We start from the raw sequence: 23,654 nt of genomic DNA, 5'->3' as shown, positions 1-23,654 counted from the left end.
GAATTCCTTGCAATTCGGACTGTTTCCAAGGGGCATCCCTTAATGTTGCTCTGCAGACAAGCAATCTGTGCCCCCAGGCCTTTCCCTTCTGGGTTGGCAAATGGGGACGTCAGCCGGAAAAAATCTCCCCCTCCCTCTCTCATCCTTTCCCCTTGCTGTGGGATAAGCCCGCTTCCAACTACAGTAGGATAGATGGGGCCACAAGCAGCTCCTTCCAAACAAAAATGGAGGCCTACCAAAAGACGTTGCCCTGCCAGCAAGGCTACCCCGGGTCCAGCCAACCTACCTGCTTGCCAGGTGGAGGGGGTGGGCGTGTCACCTGGCTGCCAGCCAGTCTAGAATCCCAGCGTTGGACGGGGACTGAGTTGACCACCGCAGTTTGAACACAAGGCCCACTGCACGGAGCCCAGAGCTGGATCCAGAACATCCCCAGCAGATGCCCAACCCAGCCTCTGCCTGAAGAATCTCCAGGGAGGGGAAGAAGACCCCCTCTCTCCCGACAGGTAATTAGCTCCGTAGTCAAGCTATTCTGGCCACCAGGAAGTTATTCGCAGCACTCCTTAAATTTATTCATTTATGAGCCAGCATGGCGTATCAGCTGGAGTGACAGCTAAAATCAATGCGACCCAGAATTCATGTGGAAGCTTGCTGGTAGGGAGGAAGAGCACAGATGGAGAAAAGGTATCAACGGAGTTTAAAAGGCCTTTCTCCTCAACGCCGACCCTAAGCAGTGTCCGTCATCCGTCTACTTTATCCTCACAACAACCCTGCGAGGTAGAGAAGGCTGAGAGTGTGCGACTGGCCCGAGGTTGCCCAGGAAATGTTCACGGCGGAGAGGGGATTCAAAACCTTTTTTTCCTGTAACTTAAACCCTTTCCCCTCCATAGCAGCAGAGAATAAATCTCTGCCCTCTCCCACCCAATAGTCCTCCAGGGTGTGTTATGGTAATCTTCTCCCCGCATCTGCACAGCCCCCAGTCTTCCCTTCGGCATGATAAAAATCCCCAAAATTGTGACAGACAGTTCTGTGAAAGTGCCAGCCATTTTGGCTGTTCCCTTTGTGTCAGACTCTTCTTCTTCTTCTTCAGTAATCTCAGGGCTCTCTCACCCTCACCTCCCTCACAGGGTGTCTGTCGTGGGGAGAGGAAAGGGAGGGAGAATGTAAGCCGCTTTGAGACTCCTTCGGGTAAGAGAAAAGCGCCATTTAAGAACCAACTCTTCTTCTTCTTCTTCTTCAGTAATCTCAGGGCTCTCTCAGCCTGCCTCACAGGGTGTCTGTTGTGGGGAGAGGAAAGGGAAGGCGACTGTAAGCCGCTTTGGGACTCCTTTGGGTCGAAAAAAGCAGCATATAAGAACCAGCTCTTCTTCTACTTCTAAGGAAAGCTTAGGGAGGAGAAATGAAGACTAGACATGAGTTTATTCACAGGCATTTCATCGGCCTATCTCAGACAATATGTGTTTAAAAGATCCAAGCAACTAGGACACGTGCTATAAACAGTGACCGTGGAAACAATGACATGACATCTGATTCCCGAAGATGCTACCCCACACAACTCCTCAGCTGGAGGGGTAGACCGATTAGCAGCATGGAAAGTCAAGGCCCCGATCCATGAACATGACGTGACGATTCTCTGTCTGAAGTGCAACAGCGTGAGCAATTGATGTGCAGCAAAAGAGACACGAAAAACCGCCCTGGAATGACACACCTTCAGCTTATGGGAAAGGAGCCTTGAATGGAAATATTCTAAAATGCAGGAGGGGAAGATGGGGAATCTGACATGTTCTATATATTTTTTTAAAATCTCACCATGGAGAAAACATTAAGGCAAAGGGTACGCTAAAAGTGATGTGCCGCCAACCGGCGCACAGGAAGACTTTGTCAGAATCAAACAGAATCAACCCTCAACTGCATTCTGGTCCAAAAGATATCAGAGCAGTGAATAAGGCCCTTTTCCCATTCGGTCCACATGCCCTTCATCACCTCTTGGTTTTCCTTTGAGAAACGGCTTCGGTGTAAGGCAAATGGATGAATTCATAGAGCAGTTTGGCATTGCCGGCATTGCCCAGCAGTTCAGCCAGTTTGTCCTGAGAGAGAGTGATGAGTTCTGCCAGGCTCTTGACGTGGTTCATGATGGCCTGGCAGTTTTTGGCGTTCACCCCTGGCATTTTTAGCAAGAAGTCTTGGGGCCCCGGGTTGTATTTGTCCGACTCGGGAAGGCTTTCCGAATCCGCTGTGATCGCCGCGGCCGCCGACGGGTCGGGCTGGAGTCGGTTCTGCTTCAGCTCCTCGAACAGTTCGGCGGTGGCGTAAGGGGAAGGGCACCAGAGGAGCCGGAGGCGGGGGAAGTGCAGGGTGAGCAGGACCAGTTTGGACGTGACATCGTTGCTGGAGATCTCTTGGTGGAGAGACGCCCGCGGAGCGAGAGAGAAGGACTTGCTGGGGTCGAACTCGATGAGGAGCACGGGGCGCTGGTAATAGCGACACATGGAGACGCACTGGCCGTACAGCCTCCCGTTGTTGAGGGAGCCAATCAGGTCGCTGATGCTCTTGCGCTCCACGCAGATGTCGGGCGTGAGGATGTAGTCCCCGACTTCCAAAGTCACGGGGTCGATGTCGATGCCCCGGCGATGAATCAGCGACGGGAGCTCGCTGCGGAATTCACGCATGTCTACCACGATGCTGTGCTGGACCCTTTTTTGCTCCTGGCCACCTGGAAGAAAGAACAATGGCCGTGTGTCAGAAGGTCGGCACTGAGGCAAATCCCCCAGCCTGGCTCAGAGGCAGGGCAATGGGTTTAAGTGCTGGGGCCTGAGCCCCAGGTGGGTCCTAAAGGAAGGGCCATTTTCTTCCCCAAACCACGGAGAGCTGCCACCATCCACAGCAGATTCCAAAAATAACAGGAGCACACAAAAATAGCATGCACAAAACTAGAACAGGCTTGTGTGGGCAATCGACTCCAGGCTAATAAACGATTTCAATATCATATTATGTATATTAAAAATTCTTGTTTATTCTGCATCTGGATCTTGGCAACCCAAGATGAAAACAACCCAAAGGGGGGATAAATCCAGCTTTTATAGAGCAAGCAGCCAGGAGTAGCCATCCTTTTCTTATGACTGGTTGCTCTATAAAGACAGATTCAGCCATTCTGATCTTGTTACCCTTTTTGATTGATAATCCTGCTGATGAAGATTGAAAGAGGTACAATTTATTTAACAGAGCTCAAGGTAATGTGAAAGTATTAAAAAAACCATAAAAGGGAGCACTTCTTTTCCCCTATAAGTCACAGAAACATATCAGTCTAACAAGGGTGGCCAAACTGTGGCTTTCCAGATGTCCATAGACTACAAATGAACAGGCGGGTAGAGCAGGGAGGACTTGGGGGTTAAGGCAGGGCAACGGACAGCAGAAATTTAGTCTCAGCAAAGCTTCCAGGTAGCTAGCATTATTGTTCTTTTCAACAAAGAGATTTTCTTACAAATGGAGTTTTCTCATCGAAAGCAATCGGCTAAAACCTCACATCACTCCTCCATGCCCTTGCCCAAGACTGACCTTGGAAAGCAGGGCAGGTCAGGATCATGCCCACCTCCACCCCACTCCTCAATGGTTCCTTCCTGGCTTGCTCCTCCATAAGTGAGCATCCACCGTGGCTTCCTCCCCTTTTGTGCTTTCCCGCTGATTCTGCTGCCCGCATCATTCCTGCAGTTGGGGACGCTTAGAGGGGGCTGCCTGAATGACAAACAACTTTGGCAAGATACAGAGGACTCGTTCCAAGGCCACTGGAAGGGGGGATCCAGCCAGCTTCTCACAGTTTCCCCTGCTGGTGATCCCCGGGGCATGCATGGACAGAAGCCATACAGGACAAGGGCTCCAGGAAGGAGGCGAATGGAGTCCAACTGAGTAAGAAGGCTGGCTGGATCCCACCCACACTTTCCGGCAACCAAGCCAAGGAAATCTGGCGTTTCTTTCTGAACTCGTCCAAGAGCTCAGCCCCTGACCTGCTTTGCGCGTATTGGTGGAAACTGTAGCAGGCGTAGCATCCCTGACGAGATCCAAATTGGTCTCATCTCTTCCTTCTCGTTCCTCGGGGATGACCATGCTGGCCTTCTCTCTGAAAGAGCACAAAAAGGAAGATTTTCACAGTTAGCCATTCTGGCCGGAGCTACCAGATGCTAGAGCAGAGGCGCCAGCCGGACACTTGCCACCGAGTTGTGCAAAAGGCTGAACGGGACCCATTCACAACGTCACGATGACAAAATCGGCACCGAGGGTAACTGAGCCCTGTGGTTGGCTTCAGTTTGGCCAATCGGGCACATGCTCCTTAGACACAGAAGAACCAATCAGACGCCAGTTTGTCTAGTTCAGTATCCTGTTTCCCGAGAACAGAGGTCTCAATTGAGCTCTGGTGGCTTATTACTCCATCCATCTCCAGTTTTTCCAGAGCCCCTTTCAGATGCCTGCTTCAGCTCATGCCAATGACATTCGCGTGGATGGGGTTTACCGCCAAGTAGCACGGATCTGTGTCGCTGGAGAGGCACGGATCTCTGTCACTGAACTGAGGCTGGAGACTGAACCTCGTGAGCAAAACATATGCTCTGCCGCTGGGCCACATCCCTCTCCTGACTGCAGGCAGAAGACCGGAAAACAGAAGCTTTTGAAACGGTTTCAGCGGCGTGAGATCCTTACACGTTACCTCCCAGAAAAGGAATCACATCCATGTGGCGGCAGAGAGGAATATTCATCCACAACGCCCCTGGATTTCTGTGTGGCAACTGCTTGTGTGAATTTATTTTTCTCTGGGCAGTATCTGGCTTGCTAGCTGCAGGCTTGTCTCCAAGCACTGCCTCATCAGGCCACCCCCAGGCCAAAACAAGGCGGGGGATCAGCTACCTGATCCTGGGTGAAAAGGTGACTTCAAAAAAAAAATCATTATGTAATACTGCAACCATCTCACACCGCACCGAGCTCTTTATACAAGCTGCTGCCTTGGTAACACCAGGTGGGGAGAAGAGCCGAGAAACTGCATAGCAACAAAGCTTTTTCAAATCTCTAACTAACCCGAGTCTCAAATTCTTCAGCAGCACATGGGCATGCTGAACAAAGGAGGCTGCTTTTTAGAGGCTGAGAAAACTGTTTGCCAAGACACTGTTCACATGTTACCTGTTCCCGTGGTCTCACCATGAGTTGTGCTATGTTCCCATGTTAGTAAGCAGGCCTCTTTTTCTCAGAGCTTTTTAAAAATTGCTCTGATCTTGTATATGCATAGATTGGGAATGCTTTATAGTGTGCAGGTTTTCAGTATGTGCTTTGCGCTGGAAACCTTGGCTGGGAAACTTTCATGCCTTGTGTTTTGTTCAATGCGCCTGATTTCAAATGGGGGTGGCGGGGGAGGGATCTCAGGGAAATCATTACAAGTTATGCTTGTAAGCTTGCCCTTTAGTTCCAGCAAGGGAGCACCTTGAGCTCTGTTTGCCGTTTTCTTCAATAAAGAGATTTCCTTCAACAGCGAATCTGCTTATCATGAGTTCGACAGAGGCCTGACATTCATAAACCTTTGCACTGGAGACCTTTGCACTGGGAAACTTTCATGCCTTGTGTTTTGTTCAATGCGCCTAATTTCAAATGTGGGGTGGGCAGGGGAGGGATCTCAGGGAAAACATAAAAGTTAGGCTTGTAAGCTTGCTCTTTAGTTCCAGCAAGGGAGCACCTTGAGCTCGGTTTGCCGTTTTCTACGATAAAGAGATTTCCTTCAACAGCGAGTCTACTTATTGTGAGTTCGACAGAGGCCTGATATGCTGCGAAAACAAAGCAGGCGAAGGATCGGCAGCGCTTGCATGCAAGCTGCACATTACCGAATTAGTTTCTCAAACGCTTCCTTTTCCTTCCTTAGCGTGGTCAGGTAGCGCTGCTCTTCCGTGGACCCTCCGTATATAAGAAAGTAAACCCTGCAAGGCAAGACACAAAGATGACTTCCAACTCGCAAGAGGAAATACAAGGAAAAGGCTTTTTGTTTTTTGTTCCTTGTTTAAAGGTCAACCTGACCACATGGATCTAAATTCCATCAGGTTTCCCGATAAGCAATTCAGCAAACATTAGGGACACCTGATCCGAAATGTTCTCACTCAGGAATTAAACTCCCAGTGAAGTACAAGGAGAGTTACTGGCAGATATTTATGCATGGGTGCTGTTAGATCAGGTCTTATCAACCAGGGTTTCTTGATGGCCCTGGAAAGGTTTCCCGAATAGGTGGGAGTTAATTAATTTTTAATATTTTTGATGAACAATTATCGGGTAATACAACCATATATGGTCATGTCGACCCTCCAATGTCCAATGACAAGCCTGGAGGGGGTGGGAAGGGGAGGGGCCCCAGGTGGGCGTGTCCACAGCTCTGTTTCCCAACCACATTCTCCATGATTGCGCCACTTCTGGGGTTTCTCAAAGCCTGAGGAATGTTTCGGGAGTTTCTCAAAGATAAAAAAACTTGAGGAAGTCTGGGTTAGAAGAAGATAATTATTATTTATAGACTGAATTCTAAGGGGGTTACATGAAACAAGATGAGGGACAAGATTCGCTGAAGGGACACAACTTGCTTCCCTCCCTGTCCACCCCCCCCCCAGGAAGAATTAACCAAGCAGAGATATAACTAAATGACACAGTTCTCCTTAATTTCAATAGGCTACGAAATCCAGTTTTGGAGACGACGGGTGGAGATGGCGAGGAACGGAAGCCGATTCACTGCGGACTCCAAGATGAGAACTGTTTTTGGAGTTGGGGGTGGTGGTGGGGGTGCTAACATACCTCAACGGCTTCCCAGGCCTGCTGGCCTTGTAGATCTCCAGCTGGCGCACGAAAGACAGCTCCGCATCGTACAAGACGACGTACCGGGGATCCACCTTGTGCAGGACCCGCGTGAGGGCGTAGGGGTCGCTGCAGCCGTTCAAAGGATGAATAACAGTCAGGGGCTCCTTTAAGACCCCGTAACAAGATTCCGAGGGGAGGTCCAGTGGGAATTCTTCGGGCCTGGCTTCCCCGCCGCTCTCCTGGCCGCTGCTGACCTCTTCGTAGGGTTCTCTCTCCCCTACAGCATCCTGCTCGCACGTGCCCACCATCTGCGTGAGAGTCAGCTCTCGCTTCTTCTTGCCCTTCTTGAGTTTGGGAGGTTTACTTTTGGCCCTTTTCGGCCAAGGTTCTCCAGCATCCCTGCCCTGGGACTCGGCCGCTTTCCGGCCCTTCAGGAACGCTTCGCTGGCTTCCCTGTCCTTCCCAAAGGTTTTGTGGTACAGCCTCATCAGAAAAGCCTCGGCCCCGACCGCGATGTATTTCTTCAGCTGGGCACACGTCCGGTCGTCTCCCGCGCAGATAAGCGTCCGTCCTGCAGGTCAGAAACAGAGACGCTCTCTTACGGGGCGACAACAATCTAGCGGCTCCCCTCTCTTGCCACCCAGAAAAACAAAAGATTTTGATTAAAAGCAAATCTCTCCCTTGTTTTTTTGGACCTGTTCAAAACTGGTCCATACCTTTATTGTGCATGTTTCTAGCTGTCTTGCGTTGATCCTGCCCATACATTCCACCAACGGACAGGGAGAGGGGATTTGCTCCTTCCCTGACTCTGCTGCAGAACTCGGATTCTACCCCCAGCTGTTCTTAGGATCCCCCTTTCCTCCCTCAAACGGCATTTCGGTGAGATCAGGGGGCTACGACAAGAGAGGAAAGGCAGCGTAGTTCTATTCAGCAAACCGAAATGCCTCCTGCCAGCAGAAACGATGGACTGGACTGAGCACTCCTCATCTTAACCAACAACTGGGACCTCCCGAAACAGGTTTTAGGCCCTTCAGGACAGCCAATATGTCTGACAGCTACTGATTGGTCCTCCAGGAATGGCTGAATCCCTCTCTAAAGGCCATCCAAGTTCGTGGCTGTGCTTTGGCAATGAGTGCCACAAGTTAACCATGTACTTTGTTTCCCATTGGTTTTATTGGCTGCCTGCTTGACGGCCAGTAGCTCCATGAGAAGATGAAAAAGGGGCATTACCAGGAAGTCCCGACTGCTCGATGATGCCGATTTTCCTACGGCGGCTTGTGAAAGGGTCAGGTTTGGCAGCGACGGCCCTTTCGGCTCCTAGACTACTGTATCTCCCCAAGAATACAGATGGTGGCCATTTCTACTGTAGAAAACGCCCAGCACAACCATCCATACGCAGCCAGCTTCTCTGACCCTGCTAGAATGCACGACCCACGTGAACAACGTTAACGCTCATGAATTTGGAGTTGTGAATTCCCCGCGTTCTGCAGGGGGTTGGACTAGATGACCCTGCAGACCCCTCCCGACTCTAGGATTCTATGTCTGGTGAACTAACCAGAAAAGATATAGGGCTGGGCAACCCCAAAACTCAACTCAGCCAAGAACTGATCAGTTGTAACCCCCCCTGTCATAGGGCTGTCGTGTTATTGAGCTCATAACGTGAACTGCTGTGAGCAGTTAAGAAAATTAGATAGATACTTGTACTTTTAAATGCTGAAATAGAAACTTGGGAAAACAACTGACGGATGCCGCTTGCCACGATCCCTTCAAAATGCACCCCTTGCCCGCAACCTCAGTGGCCAGGTACTTCTACGTGCCCTTCCCTGTTCCTCACCTGGCCCACCGAGGGCTTCGCTGTTGGCGTTCTCCGTCTCGATCTCCTTGAGCACCTCTGTCAGGGCTTCCCACTTTGGATTGCTCTCCAAGATCAATTCCCTTCTCTGCCCTGAGACACAAGGGGGATGGGGGGTGGTCACTTTTTGCATGCCATCTTGCATAATGGCCAGCCTTAAACCTTTAATGGGAATGCTCTTGGTAGGCCAAAGGTTTAAAACGGAATTGTGAAATGACTTCTGTCCGCTCCCCCTGAATTAAGAATTCAAGTTCTTGACTTTTAAATTCTTATTGCTGCTGGACCAGACTGGGTGGGCAATTTAGCTGCAAAGTACAGGTGGAAAACAATCCACTGTAGTTGTTAGCTTGCCCGGTTCTATCCTCATGAAGCTATCAATCTCACTGGGTGACCTTGGGTCAGTTGCACACGCTTAGCCTACCCTACCTTGCAAGGTTGTTGTGAAGATAAAACGAAGAAGGGAGAACTGCTCTGAGCTCCTTGGGGGAAAAAATCTACTCATTGTCTAGACAGGTAATGCTTTGGTGTCCGATTCTGGTTTGGATCCAAATTACACAAAGGGAGCACTGAACATGTCCACAATGGTCCAAGCATGAATTGCCCGCTATGTCCACAGTTTGCGATACCTTTTTCTTCCTCCGCCTCTGGTTTCCCGGAAGCTTTTCTTTTCTTCTTTTCCTGGTTCTCCAGAAGGCGATAAACCCGGCCTCGGGCGTTGACGAACATGGACGTGCTAGAATCGAGAAAAAGCCAGCCTGGGCGATGAGGAAAGGTGAAAGCATTAGACATCGGAAATACCCCTTCCTTCCCGACTGTTCTGCTGAAGCCGTGGTGCTCGGACCCCAAGGGATCTCGAATAGGAGGCCGCTCCCCACCCCAAAGAAATCCAGTCGCTCCGCAGGAGCAAGCAAACGGCAAACCACCTCTGAACTTTTCTCGGCTCGAAAGCAAATCAAATTCAAATTCAAAAACCTTTAAGGGCATATAAAACATCATAAGAAAGCTCTATTGTGGGGGCGGCCAGACTGTAGCTCTCCAGAGGGCCGTGGACTACAATCCCCATGAGCCCCTGCTGGCAGGGGCTCATGGGGATTGTAGTCCACGGCCCTCTGGCTGCAACGTGACAGCGCTTGGCACGCATTTTAAAAATGGAACACGGATGGATTGTGCAGACCTTCAGGGGAGCGGCCGACAGGGACTGGGAGGGAGGCAGCACTAAGGGCCGAGATGGGAACAAAAGCCCCCACCCCGAAACCTGAGAGATGCTTCCAGGGGGATATCGGGCTGGATGGCACAGCCTCAGGAAGCAGCCGATGAGCAGGAGACTCACAGCCTATTCCTTCCGCAACCCACCACAGGCCAGGCTGAGAGCACTTGCGCTGCCCGAAATCTCCCAGCAAGGCTGAGGGCATGTGGGGATTCGAACCGGCGGCCCCCGGGTCCTAGGCCGACACTCAAAACCCCCGCCCTGTGCAGGAACCCTCCGCATCGGTGCCCTTAAGCAGGACCTCAAACAACTCTCCCTTCTGCCCCCCTTGCCCTTCCTCCGCCTGCGGGGTTTATGTAATTCTTGAATTTATTTATTATTTTTTTTGTAGGGTTCTGACGGGAACGCTGCCTGTTTTCAAGTAACAGACGCGAAGTGGGAGGCTGAATAAATTAACCGTCAGTGGAGCCCACAGCCTCACGGCTGGCTGCAAACAGTTGGCTGAAAACATTTATAGCGTGCGGGTTTGAAAATGTGTTACAGTCCTGCTTGACTTGTTAAAAAAAAAGAAGAAGAAGGAAAAAGCTGGGCCACTCCTACCTGAATTCTGACCGAAGTTTTTCTCCGAAGCCCTTAAGGACTCCAAAAGGTTAAGGAAGGTGACGCAGTCGTACTGCGTTAAATACTGCAGCAAAGTCCGGAGAATCTTCAAATCTTGCACCAACGATTTCGTCTTCGCGCCGAGCTGGTGCCAGAGAGGGTCTAGATAGTGGCGAATGGTCTAAACACGGGATGGGGGGAAACAGCACAGAATATACAGTTGATCTGAATGGAAACGCAGGTTGAAAACCCTGAATCATTCATTGGATGTCTGTTTTCTGAAGAAAAGCTCCTGGTCCTCATGAATGCAAATAAATATTCATAGAATCCTAAGTTGGAAGGGACTTCATGGGTCATCTAGTCCAACCCCCTGCACTATGCAGGACATTCATAACCTTCTCGCTCACCCACTGTCACCTGCCACCCCCTTGAGCCTTCACAGAATCAGCCTCTCCATCAGGTGGCTCTCCAGCCTCTGTTTAGAAATCTCCAAAGATGGGGAACCCACCACCTCCCGAGGAAGCCCAAACATTCTTGCGCATTCTGATACGCGAAAGAGGCTGTATGATGTATCGAGGATCGGCGATTGCTGCCACCCACTGGTCACACTGTTGAATGGGTTTTCTTAACAGTTAATTCTTTGGTTCAATGAAGGATTGCTTGATGCCTGCTTCTGGAAATTGCTGGGTGGTTTTACCGGAAGCCGTAGGAGGGGCAGCCCAGAAATCCATCCGTCAATCAAAATCCCAAAAGAGATGGACCACACAACGGCTTAGGCCACTTTTGGCGCACTGGTAAGGCAGCAAACATGCAGTCTGAAAGCTCTGCCCATGAGGCTAGGAGTTCAATCCCAGCAGCCGGCTCAAGGTTGACTCAGCCTTCCTTCTGAGGTCGGTAAAATGAGTACCCAGCTTGCTGCTGGGGGGTAAACGATAATGACTGGGGAAGGCACTGGCAAACCACCCCGTATTGAGTCTGCCAAGAAAACACTAGAGGGCGTCACCCCAAGGGTCAGACATGACTCTGTGCTTGCACAGGGGATACCTTTACCTTTAAACCCCTGCCACGCCATCTGTTAGGAAGATCACAACCTGGAGATACTGTGGCTTGTGGCTGGAGCAGTGAAGTTGGGTGTGTGGGTGTGTGTGTTTGAATTTGTATCGCTATCTTGATATTATTTTTAACGTTAGTTTTAACTGAAGGGTTGGGAAGATGTTTGTTGTTATACAGTTTTTAGGGGGTTATTGTTATTTTTTTTACTTTGCAAGCCGCCTCGAGCTGGCCTTGTCGGGAGAGGCGGGATATAAATTTAAAAATAAATAAATACATTTGCCGGTCCATGACTGTAATAAAGGTCTGCTCGCCTGCCATGCCTTACGGCGGCAAATTACGGCGAGGTGCGAAAACGTTCATTTTCTTTACTAGCACATTCTTATCCCAACCACCTTCCAAGAAGCTCAGAGGCACTCCCAGAAAAATACATCCTCTTCCAGTAAATTAACACAGTTCTCTCCTCTTCCACGTTACCTCAACAACAATCTGGTGTGGTAGGTCAGGCTGAGAGGGAGAGAGACAGAAGACCAACACGGCCCAGCAAGCGGCAGGGCCGATGGGGATCTGAACCTGTGACTCCCCGGGCTTGTCAAATTGTCTCACCACTATACCGCGCTGCCCCAGTTTTTTGCCTCCCAGGAATTGGCAGTTCGTCCACTTCACTGGACACCTCCATGTTTGAATAAGTCTCCTCTCTCTAACCGCAGAGCATTTTATGATGTAGAGGTTGCCTGGGGTGACAGAGCATGGCTTTCTCATTAGAACGTCCATGTGGCAGGGGGTGGGGTGGGGGGTCTACACAGCAGGGTCTGTCTTTTTGCCAATCTGGGCCTCTTTGCACGCAAAATCCAGTCTCGTCTTTCTACCGTCTCGGCAACGCCAAATGATTCGCTCCCCTTGACCTCTGGCGTTCACTCTATCTATTTGGCGCGGAGAGAGAGGGACGCCGATGTAGCACAAGGCTAGCTATGTGACGGTCCTGGCCCGGAACGATTCCGTTGTTAACAAGCGTACGATAAGCCTGCCAGGGCCTTGGAGAGATAACAAAACACACTTTCATGGAAAAACTTCGCCGAACTCATAACAGATGTCTCAGTTCTTCATTTTAAAAAAAAGGGGGGAAAAAGAGGATACAGACTTTCCTTTCCTAAACAAAATGCAGCTGGCAGGAGAAGAGAAATAGAATCCAGCCACGGCTGGATCGCGCCCCTCGATCTTAATTACGCTGCAGACGGGTTCACGTCGCCCCCAGAACAGCTGCACGGTCCTGCAGAGCTGAGTGCCACGTGAACGAAAGTGAACGGACGCTTACCTTGTCAAAAGCCTTTCCGATGGCGTTTTCCAGCGACAGATCCTCCGCTTCCAGGGCGGGGTTACAGTGCTTCAGTTCCCTCAAGCAAGCGTTCAGGATGTCCAGGATGGAGCTCTGGATGGCGCACATGGCCGGCGTCATGTTCACGTGCAATTCCACCACCTCCGGCTTGTGCTGCTCCAAAAAGGAGTGGACCGCGACATGAAACCTGGGGAGAGGGTTGGGGGAGAGAGAGAGAGAGAGAGAGAGAGAGAGATCATGGAGCACTGCTAAGATGCTTTGTGCCAATTCATGATGCTAGGGGCTTATGGGAATTGCGTGCTGGCAGGGGCTTATGGGAATTGTAGTCCATGGACATCCAGAGAGCCACTATTTGGTCACCGCTGAAGTAGACAATGCTGGCTGTGAGGAAGACTGGCTGTCTTCAAGCAAAGGTTGGAGGCACACTTTTCTTGGATGCTTTAGGATGCTTAGGGCTGATCCTGCGTTGAGCAGGGGGTTGGACTAGATGGCCTCTATGGCCCCTTCCAACTCTATGATTCTAAGACGGTTTGATTCGGCACAAGGCAGCCTGTGTTCAATTTACTTGCGGGCACGGCTCACCTGGGCCACAGGTAAAGCTTCCGGACGAAGAGATTGCGCATGACTCTTTCCACGTGGCAGAACCCCGTGCTGAAGGAGACGGCGCTGTCGGAGAAGGCCTTGACGAAGCCCTGCTTGTTCTTCTGCCGGTAGAGCCGTAAGATGAAGGCCTCCTGGCACGACTCGATGATTCGGTGGGCCTTGTACACCAGGATGCCTGGAAAGACACGCAACGGGGCGCGGGAGGGTCACGGGAAGGAACTGAGGGAGCCCATCGAGGCAGGCCCAAAGTGTTTAAAATGTTTCAAGTAAGGAAAAGGGTAGGGACATGGCAGGACCACTGCGAGGACAAGAAAGCGAAGTTATAACAGATGATGATGAAGACAGGGCTGAACTGCTTACCTCCTATTTCTCCTCGGTCTTCTCTTGTGAGGGAAATAGTGCTCAGTGTAAAAAAAAAACGTAACACAACAGAGGAGATGGGAAGGGTGGAACAGGATCCCTGTTGGGGCAGCCCACAAACACCTAGGTTCTTTAAATGAAACAAAGTCTTCTGGGCCAGATGAACTGCATCCCAGAGTACTGAAAGAACTCGCGGATGTCGTCTCTGAACCTCTGTCCCTTCTTTTTGACACTTCTTTTTGCAGAGGCTGCTTCTGTGGAAGCTTAAGGGGGTGGCAGGTGACAGTGGATGAGCGATAGGGTTGTGTGCAGAGCGCAGGGGGTTGGACTAGATGACCCAGGAGGTCCCTTCCAACTCTATGATTCTACAAGTTAAAGAATTGCACAAATTGAGGCATTCCCCTCAAACATGGGCAGTTTCCACATCAAGCTGCCGTGGGGTATGCATGCATGTAAGCTCACACGGTGGGTAGGTGAGATCACACGGAAGGGGCAACAGTTCGAATTTCTCAGGGAGCTTCCTGGAGGGGAGGCATCCCAAATTAGAGCTCGGCCGCCCCCCCCCAGCAAGCTTCTTACCGGTGATCAGGTCCGAAGGGATTCTGCCGGTCAGGAAATCCACCACAAGGATCCGGCTTGTGGCGAAGATGATGCCGCCTTGCAGGTACACTTCGTACCGGCTGCTGCTGGGGATTTCATTGGTGATGCGCTGGGGAAGGTGAATCACGTTTGAGGCTCTCAGCTGGTCGATGAAGAACTCCTAGGTCAAAGGACACGAGTTGACATAAGCCCAAAGGGTGTGAAGGCGGACAGACAGGCAGTAAAACGTCTACAGCGGAAAACAGCAGTGACAGTTTGTTTGAGCCGAGGGTCAGCTCCAGAGAGCATTTTAGACTGGCTTCTGCGGGAAGAGACTGTGGCTCCCACCCCCCTTATGAACTCAAGCCTAGGGAGTGAGTCCGGGGTCCTTCTGACAGCGCCATCTGTGACCAGTTAAAATCACCGTTGATGTACCTCTAGTCCAACCGCACCAAGGGGAGGGGGGAGGACAATGGAGACACCTTTATAGAATCACAGAGTTGGAAGGGACCTCCGGGGTCATCTAGTCCAACCTCCTGCAGAATGCAGGAAATTCACAATGGCCTGCCCACCCACAGGGACCCCAATTCCATGCCCAGGTGATGCCCCCTGGTCACTTTGGTTCCCAAGGCGGATGGCTGTATTCAACAATTCTTCAGGGGGTAAATTATTTCAGCAGTGGGCTGCTTACTATATGCATCGTAACCCAACGGTATGGTCTATCCCCCCACATTTTTCTGAGTTGGTTTCTCTCACAATTTTTGTTAGTTAAAACATCTGGAGAGCCCCAGTTTGGTGGCACAGAGGATTTCCATAGAGTCACAGAATAACAGAGCTGGAAGGGACCTCCTGGGTCATCTAGTCCAGCCCCCTGCACCATGCTGGACACTCACCACCCGATCGCTCCTCCACTGTCACCTGCCACCCCCTTGAGCCTTCACAGAATCAGTTCTAAAAAGCTTTCAGCGGCCCCTTCTCTCTTCTTTAGGAGGCTTCCAATAGCCAGCCCATGAAAGTACCTTTATGCCACTCACCCTCCCTGAGAATGACCCAGTCACCCCCCTCCCCCCAAAAAAAGAGGGGGACACGCAGTAAATAATAATCCAGCCTCACATTCAGGAGCCAACAAATGTGATCTCGAGGGGTCCCACTGTACTGCTGCCTGAAAGTTGTGCATTGCATGCACGGGTCTAAATGGCTTAGTCCAGAGCCCGGTGTTGTCTGCCTTTTGCACTTGTACAGCGCTTGAAACAGCTGAAACAGTAATCCTTGGAGGAAGCGTGCCTGCACACGGCAGCTCACGCCTTGCATCCACCTTCATAGGTCTTAAAGTTGCCCCCGGACTCGAATCGAGTCGCAGTCTGGGCAGTCAAGGTTGCACCCCACCGATCTAGGCAAGGCTGCAAAAGCAGAGGGCTGCAGCGGCATTCAAAACGACACCCGCAGTTCTCAAAAGGTGCCCTGCCTTGTGGGCGTGGGGAAGGAAAGCTGCAAATTGTTTTTTTTAATTGAGATGATGCTGAAGATGATATCCCCTGCTTTCCTCCCTTTGCAGCCCCGGTTTCTCACCCCGGCGCGCCCCCCCCCTGCCCATCTCCCCCTGACCTCCTCTGCAGGGCTGGTGTTCAGGACCAGGACCAAGCCGCTGGGCACGCAGTAGAGGCGGAGGAAGCGCAGGAGGAGCCGGTCGATGCCCAACCCCCGGGCGCACACCACCAGCCCGTCCTGGTGGAAAAGATCCAGGAAGATCTGCGTTTCGTGCTCCAGCGGCGCAGATTCCGCCGCCATGGCGGGGAGCGGCGCTGTCAATGAGCGGCGACGCCAACGCGCATGCGCGACAAGCCCCCCCCCCCAGCGCCTTCGCCGCCATCCCGGACCGCCCGTCGAAGCTGCCTCGCGCACGCGCAAACTAAGAAAAGCCTCCCCCGCCCCATCTTTCTTTCTGTCACTCTCAGCCTTTCAATCTCTCTTGGGCTTTGCGCATGCTCGTGGCCACCCGCTCGGGCTCGGCGTCCCGCGCATGCGCAGAAGCGCCTCTGAGGTGACGGAGTGGGGCATTATATTTATGAAGGGACCATATATATTTATATATTTATGAAGGGACCATAAAAGCCTGTTAGTAGCGCCAGCCCTTCTGACAACCAGAGGCTATCCTCATGTCCACGGACTGCAATTCCCATGAGCCCCCTGCCAGCGCATGCTGGCAGGGGGCTCATGGGAATTGCAGTCCGTGAGCACGAGGGGGCCGCCGTTGGGCCACCCACGTGGGCTTTTTTGCATGCAGCGCGTGCCCCCTACAGTTGGTCAACGGCTCCCTTCTCTCTCTCTCGAGGGCTTTCCCCTCAGAACAGTTAAAAACGATCTCTCCCCACCATGAAACCCCCTGTTAAAGAGCAATTTTCTCCACAAAAGGAGGTGAAACCTCCAAGCAGTGCTTTGTCAAAGTGTTTTTTTAGGGGGTTTTTTTGTTTGTTTTTTTGTTTTTTTGTTTGTTTGTTTGTTTGTTTGTTTGTTTGTCAGGAGGGCCATGATGATTAATTAGATTTATTCCCCCTCCCCGGGCAACAGGCTCGGGGTGGCTAAAAACATGTACCGAGGAAGCATAAAGACATTTACAACGAGCTATTAAATTTTTTTAAAACCGGGACTCTGCCGAGTCATCTGACATTGGCCATGTGGGTCAGTCGGTTCTGGTGTTAATTTCCCGGCTGGTTTCCAGGAAGAGGGGAAGGATGCCGGCACAAACCAACCAAGATGCCGGCACAAACGGCTTCAAATTGAAGCCCGTGAAAAATTTTTGCAACCAGTGGGACGTGAAGATAAATTCTTCCCTCAGTGCAAAGAGTTTCTGAGGCGGCCTAGTTTGGGGGACATTCTGGATTTGCTGACAGAGGCGTTACGCTGGCACCTTTGTAAAGGGGTGCACTTTGTGTTTCCACCAAGGAAATCCAGAGTCGTTGGGTAGAAGCAGGCAATGGCCTGCCACATCTGGGCGTCTCTTTCCTTGAGAACCCTACATCAGGGTTGGCCAAACTGGGGCTTTCCAGATGTGCTGGCAGGGGCTCCTGGGAATTGTCATCCATGGATGTTTTTGAGAGCCCCAGTTTGGCCACCCCTGCCCTCCAGGGTGGCCATACGTCAGCCACAGCCTGACAGCAGTTCCACCACCCCATTTTTCATGCTGTGAGTGGCAACTGTGGGGCAAACATCCATCTGAATGCTTTTATGTACTCCTACATGGGGAACGCTGGGTCTGATGCCCTCCTGTTTCTGGAGGAGCAAGATCGCAAACTTTGAAATCAATTTGAAATCAATTTAGGTAGGCTGTGTTCTTCTGGAGAAGGTAGAGGAAGAAGTCCTTTTCTCCCTTTCTCACGATACAAGGATTTGTGGGCACTCAAAGAAATGAAAGAGCAATAGGCTAAGGATAGATCAAAGGAAGTTCTTCACCCAAAGAGTTATACGCACAGGGAATTCACTGCTGCAGAATTCATTCCTGCCAGCACAGACAGCTTCGAGAGGAGATAAGATAAAGAGGGGATTTGGTGGTGACTATAAGCACAGACAGAGCCTCTTGTGGCAGACTGGTAAGGCAGCAGTCATGCAGTCTGAAAGCTCTGCCCATGAGGCTGGGAGTTTGATCCCAGCAGCCGGCTCAGGGTTGACAGCCTTTCATCCTTCCGAGATCGGTAAAATGAGTACCCAGCTTGCTGGGGGGTAAACTGGGGAAGGGAATGGCAAACCATCCATATTGAATCTGCCATGAAAACACTAGAGGGTGTCACCCCAAGGGTCAGACATGACCTGGTGCTTGCACAGGGGATACATTTACCTTTATAAGCCTCAGCTTCAAGAAGGGACTAGATATATATATGGAGCTGAGGTCCATCAGTGACTATTAGCCACAAGGTTGGAATGGAACACTGTGTCCGCAGCTGTGATGCTCTTGTATTCTTGGTGCTTGGGGTGGGGGGGCAAGGGGAAAATTGAGGTCCTGACCCCACTGGTGGACCTCCTGATTGCACCAAGGTTTTGGCCACTGGGTGACACAGAGTGTTGGACTGGATGGGCGACTGGCCTACTCCAACATGGATTCTGTTATGTTCCTATGACTCAGTGACTGTTCTCATTGGCAGTGAACATGCTACCATGACCCTGGAACAAAAGAAGAGCCCTGCTGAATCAGACCAGTGGCCAATCAAGTCCAGTGACTTGTTTCATAAGAGTCCGTCAAGATGCTGCAGATGATGCACAAGGAGTAGCGCAGAAGGCAAAGCTTCCCCCTGTTGACGCCTCCCAACAATTGTTCTTGAGGTATACTGCCTCTCAACATGGATGTTCTAGTTAGCCATCGCTGCTAATGGTCACTGATGGGCCAGTCCCCCTCTTCATTAATTTCTCTTTCCCTTGCAGGAGTTTGACCACCTCGAATATATTCTGAAGACCATCATGGGTCTGTGAATTACTATGAAGGGGGAAAAATGGTAAGCGAGCGTTAAAGTCGATTCTCTCATCATCTGAGTAATGAGGACAGTCACCCCTCAAAGGGGGAATGGTTTCCCCCACCTCTCAAAAATGTATTTTACAATTAACCTTTCATTTGTGAGAGGCTCCCTTGGGGTCAGGAACTGTTTGCATCAGACAATCTTTCCAGAAGTGATTTCGTCTCAGGCTTCATGGGTGCATCTTGGTTGCAATATGCCACTCAGTCCTGTAGAGGGCAATGCAGTCCACGCTTGCTTGTATGGCACTCTAGACTCCCAGCTTAAATCTTGTTATGAACAATGTTCTCACCTGTGTAGTGAATTCCTTTATCATCTGTATGCTAATTTGCCTCACCAACTGTGCTATTCCAGTCTGAGCTGTAGTTATTGCTCAGTGACATAGGCATCTTTACGCTAATGACCCCTTCCTGGCACTAAATGCACCCCACCTATATTCAAGGGGATAGCCATGTTAGTCTGAAGAAGCACAACAAAATTTGAGTCCAATGGCACCTTTAGGACGAAGCTTACACCTTGAATCAATCTTTCTGGGTCCTAAAGGTGCCATTGGATTCAAAGGTTATTACTTTACCCATCTGTAACATTTAAAGAAACCTGGCAGTTCGCCAGCTTCTTTTCCTCCCTTTAGCCCTCCAGAGAGCTCAGCCTTCCGCCAACTCCTCGAATCCCTAGGCCACGTGATGGCTAAGGGTGGCATAGTCCTCCTTTTCACTTTGTCCCAGCAATCTTGAATATAAGACCTAGTTTTTATCTAACCCTTCCAAAAGCACATGAGAGGGCCCCTGCTGGATTGGACCTAGGAGGCCCATCTAGCTCAGCTGCCTGGTTCAAAAACAGACCAACCGGGTGCCAGGAAAGTGCAGGGCAGGCAGGGAAGGGGCAGCCGTGCCTGTCCTTCCTCCTTAGCATCTTGTCCTCAGGCCTTCCTCCCAGGGAAGTAAGGGCTGTTGCAGGCAGCACAATCAGTCCAAAGCCCAGGTGCCCAATCGGTGGGCTTGGAAGGACTTAGAGAGTTGGAGGCTGAAGACCATGGGGGGAGGGGTTTCAAAGGGAAGGGACCTCTGGATTCACCCTTACTCTACAGCTGTTTTCTCCAGGGGAACTGTCCTCTGCCCTCTAGGGCCCAGTTGCCCTTCTTGGAGATCTCCCAAGGTGTCCCTTGTCTGGCTTAGGTCCCCCAGCTCCTCTCAGTACTCCCAGGTAGACTGCTCCTGAACATGGAAGGGCCATTCCTGTCATGACGCATGGCTCACATCACACAGATGACATCCAGGGGAGGAAGAGAGAAAACATTCAAGAACCCCCATTTCTGCAGGCATTAGAAGACATCACAGAGGAGGACCTCTGGAGTCTCATAAGATTTCTGTGAGTTGTATGTTGGGCAGATCCCCAGAGGCATAGTTAGGTTAATGGATCAGAGGGAGGGAGAGAAGACTCCAAGGAACAGGTCCTCTGGTGGGCAGCCAGAACCTGCTGGGTTCCAGAGAGGGTTCGCTGAGAATTGAGAGAAAGCAGAAGTGGTCGAGGCCAATGTGGAAGAACCCACAGGAACGCGTCAGAAAGACTCCTTTGCGGGTCTTTCTTTTCCAAGGAAGTGGAGGTCCTCAGAACAAATGTCACAGGGGATCCTTGTGGAAGAGCAGGGGGCATATCATGCCAAATGCAGGATCACCGAAAGGGCAAACTGGCTGCTGGGAGGAGACTCCATAGACCTCTGCCCAATGCGCCATTTGATTGCTCGATCCCGTAGTCTCCTGACTGGCAGCAGCTCTCTGGGGTTTGGGTCAGAGGGTCTTTTTGGGGTGGTCACCTGAACAGAGCCTTCTGTGCTCCACCAGTGAATGAGGGGACTTTCCCGAAATGGTAGCTGATCTAGCTCAGATGTCTATTTCGAAAAAGGACCAGCCAGGTGCCAGGAAGGGGCTGAGAAGAGGCAACCATGCCCAACCTTCCTCCATAGCATCTTGCCTTCAGGCCATCCTCCTGGGGAAGGAAGGGCCGTCAAAGGCAGGACAATCGATCCAAAGCCCAGGTGCCCAATCGCTGGGCTGGGAAGGACTTGAAGAGTTGGGGGCTGGAGACCATATGGGGAGGGGTTGGGAGGTAGGATTCCCCCTTACTCTACAGCTGTCTTTTCCAGGGGAACTGTCCTCTGCTATCTAGAGCCCAGTTGTCCTTCCCGGAGATCTCCCAAGGTGTCCCGTGCTTGGTTTAGGTCCCCCAGTTCCTCCCAGTGCTCCTAGGCAGACTGTTTCTGAACATAGAAGTGCCATTCCTGTGGCCTTTGTTTGAATGGCTTGCGTCGCACGGATGACCACCAACGGTGGGAAGATATTCACCAACCCCCATTTACCCCTGCAGGTTTTGAAGGAGTTTGATGAGGACAGCGCGGACAGCATTTCAATATGGAGCACAGTAAGATTTCCAATGGTTGTATGTTGGGCAGATCCCCAGGGGCAGAGTTAGGTTTACGGGTCAGAGGGACAGAGAGAAGAATCCAAGGAACAGGCCCTCAGGTGGGCAGCCAGAATCTGTCAGGTCCTGGTTCTCCTGGGTCACTGAAAGAGAAACGTTTCTTCAAAGGAGACCTGATTGTCCATGGAGTGACAATGGCTGAATGTCTTGTCCAAAGCCTCCTAAAGAGTTCGGGGCAGAGACCAGGTGGGGGGCTCCTGACTCTCAGCCTCTGTGCCCCCTCCTTGTAGTGGAGGAGGTTGTGGGTTGTGCTGTTCTGCATCTCCACACATCAGCTCCCATAAAGCCTGACGCTTTTCTCTGTTTTCTCCATTCCCCCAGGATTCAGTGACATCCCTCGACGGAGGATCTACCCCCAGTGGGTTGGTCTCCAGCTGGGAATCTTACCCCTGTGGAGACGAATCCAGTGTGTCATCTGGACACATATCATTTGAGGTACGCCAATCCCAGCCCTCAGACACCCTCCCGTCAGTGGCGGCAAGGAGGCTGAGAGGGTCAGGAGTCTGCCCTTCTTGGCGATTCGCCCCCAGCTTCTTTTCCTCCCTTTCGCCTCCCTTTTCATGCTGTTCTGCGCCTCCAAACATCAGCTCCTATAAAGTCTGATGCTTTTCTCTCTTTTCTCCTTTTCCCTAGGAATCAGCTATTGCTGGATCGTGGATCTACTCCCAGTGGATTCATCTCCCATTGGGAAAGCACCCCTTCTGGAGACGAATACACTGGGTTATGTGGATGTATTCTTTTTGAGGTACACCGAGCTCAGCACCCAGTCCTGCCAGTGAAGGCAAGGAGGCAGTTCACCCCCAGATTCCTTTCCTCCATTTGGACCTCCAGAAGCTTGGCCTTCCACCAATTCCTCCAATGTCTAAGCAAAGGGATGGCTAAGGCTGGCAGGCCCACCTCTCCCAGTCCCAGAAGGGTGACCCGTTTGGTCTCCTGCCTAAATCTGGGCTTTTAGATAATGTCCTGGAGGGTGTTTGTCCTGCATGGGATGGACAAAATCTTCCAGTCTTTGGCTTTCCTCTCGGAGAGTTCCTCGTCCTCAGGACCGAAGCAAACTTGGAGGTTGTGAGTCGTGCTGTTTTGCGCCTCCAAAGATCAGCTCCCATAAAGACTAGCATCTTTCTCTGTTTCCTGCTTTCCCTCTGGAACCACTCAAATCTGAGTATCGAGGATCCACACCCAGTGGATTCGTCTACAGCAGGAAGTCTTCCAGGTCACATGAAGACCGATCCCCAGGTCACACGAGGACCAATCCCACATGAAGACCAATCCATAGAGGTATGCCCCACCCAGCCTTCGGACACCCTGTCAGTGGCAGCAAGGAGGCTGAGAGGGTCAGGAATCTGCCCTCTGTAGTGGTTCGCCCCCTCCCCATGCACCGCCCGAGTGCGCGATCCTGTTGTCTCCTCTCCTCTGACTGGCAACAGCTCTCTGGGGTCTGGGTCAGAGAGTCTTTTTGGCTGAACAGAACTTCTGTGTTTGGCCTGCCTCTTAGCATTAGGTGAGCTTCATGTAAATTGGCTGTAGCTGTCCCCTTCCACTTTCGCTGCTGCCTGGGAGATTGAGCTGGGGGCCTTCGGCATGGAAGTCGCACCCGACTGGCCACCAAATATCCGCTGCGAAGCCAGATTAGCCTCTGGGATTGCCTTCTGCACAGTCAGACCAGGATTCACCATTGCTCCAAAGCCACGAGCGCAAGCACAGGCTGATTTGTGTGCCTCTCTTTTACCACAGGTGCACCCTGCCGCGACGGACACCCCGATTAACTCCCAGGAGCCACCTGCAGCCAGCTCACCTCCAGCCCCACCCCGGATTGCCTGGGCCGCATCACCAGCGTCCCAGGGGTGTGTGTGTGTGGGGGGGGGGCTGTGGGCACAGCTTCAGCGGGGCCTCCACTGTCTACGGGCTTGTTTTTGTATATATTGTAGATAGTTGTAAATATTTTGATATAAATTTTTGTTTCTTCGTAAAGTTTCTTCGTGATGTTTTCTTCCTCTTTAATAACCCTTGTTGACTTCTGACATTTGTGCTTCTTTGCCGTGTTTGGGTGAGGTGGTCATCTAGGCAAGGGGTCGATATCCGGGTCTTTCCCCTCTCGGAGACTGCAAAGCCCAAATCTCTTCTCTCTGAGCCGATCCCTACATAGGAATGGCTCCCGTGTGCTTTTTTTTCCTGCTTAGTATATGATTTATCGGCTCAATATTCCGAGAAGCATTGGATTAGTTCGTTTGCAAAAGATGAACTTGTGTCACTTGGCTTCCAGGGCTGACTGCCTTGGACATC

General features: G+C 51.3%; 1 protein-coding gene and 1 long non-coding RNA gene across 6 annotated transcripts; one reads left to right on the top strand and one right to left on the bottom strand.

Moving 5' to 3' along the window:
• Positions 1 to 1,397: 1,397 nt before the first annotated feature.
• Positions 1,398 to 16,216, bottom strand: ERCC4 (ERCC excision repair 4, endonuclease catalytic subunit). Its single transcript, XM_077316457.1, has 11 exons — positions 15,997 to 16,216; positions 14,392 to 14,572; positions 13,432 to 13,627; positions 12,829 to 13,036; positions 10,464 to 10,644; positions 9,283 to 9,411; positions 8,639 to 8,749; positions 6,802 to 7,375; positions 5,853 to 5,945; positions 3,999 to 4,111; positions 1,398 to 2,710 (listed from the first exon to the last, which is right to left on the bottom strand). The coding sequence occupies exons 1-11, from the start codon at positions 16,177 to 16,179 to the stop codon at positions 1,977 to 1,979; spliced, it is 2,703 nt and encodes a 900-aa protein (XP_077172572.1). The 5' UTR covers positions 16,180 to 16,216; the 3' UTR covers positions 1,398 to 1,976.
• Positions 16,217 to 16,648: 432 nt separating this feature from the next.
• On the top strand, positions 16,649 to 23,336 carry LOC143827100 (uncharacterized). 5 transcript variants are annotated; one of them, XR_013227186.1, is made up of 8 exons: positions 16,649 to 16,806; positions 18,528 to 18,705; positions 18,805 to 18,875; positions 20,069 to 20,261; positions 21,258 to 21,311; positions 21,693 to 21,806; positions 22,005 to 22,649; positions 23,106 to 23,336. It is a non-coding gene; the product is annotated as an uncharacterized LOC143827100 (long non-coding RNA). The 5 variants fall into 5 exon arrangements; XR_013227188.1 differs by lacking the exon at positions 16,649 to 16,806 and having other exon boundaries at positions 18,389 to 18,705; positions 20,212 to 20,261; XR_013227187.1 differs by lacking the exon at positions 16,649 to 16,806 and having other exon boundaries at positions 18,389 to 18,705; positions 20,159 to 20,261.
• Positions 23,337 to 23,654: the final 318 nt, after the last annotated feature.

This window comes from Paroedura picta, chromosome 17, assembly GCF_049243985.1.
Source record: "Paroedura picta isolate Pp20150507F chromosome 17, Ppicta_v3.0, whole genome shotgun sequence".
In the NCBI taxonomy this organism is placed as follows: Eukaryota; Metazoa; Chordata; class Lepidosauria; order Squamata; family Gekkonidae; genus Paroedura; species Paroedura picta.
Note: the sequence above shows the minus strand (reverse complement) of the source record. Positions and strands in the feature narration are given on the sequence as shown.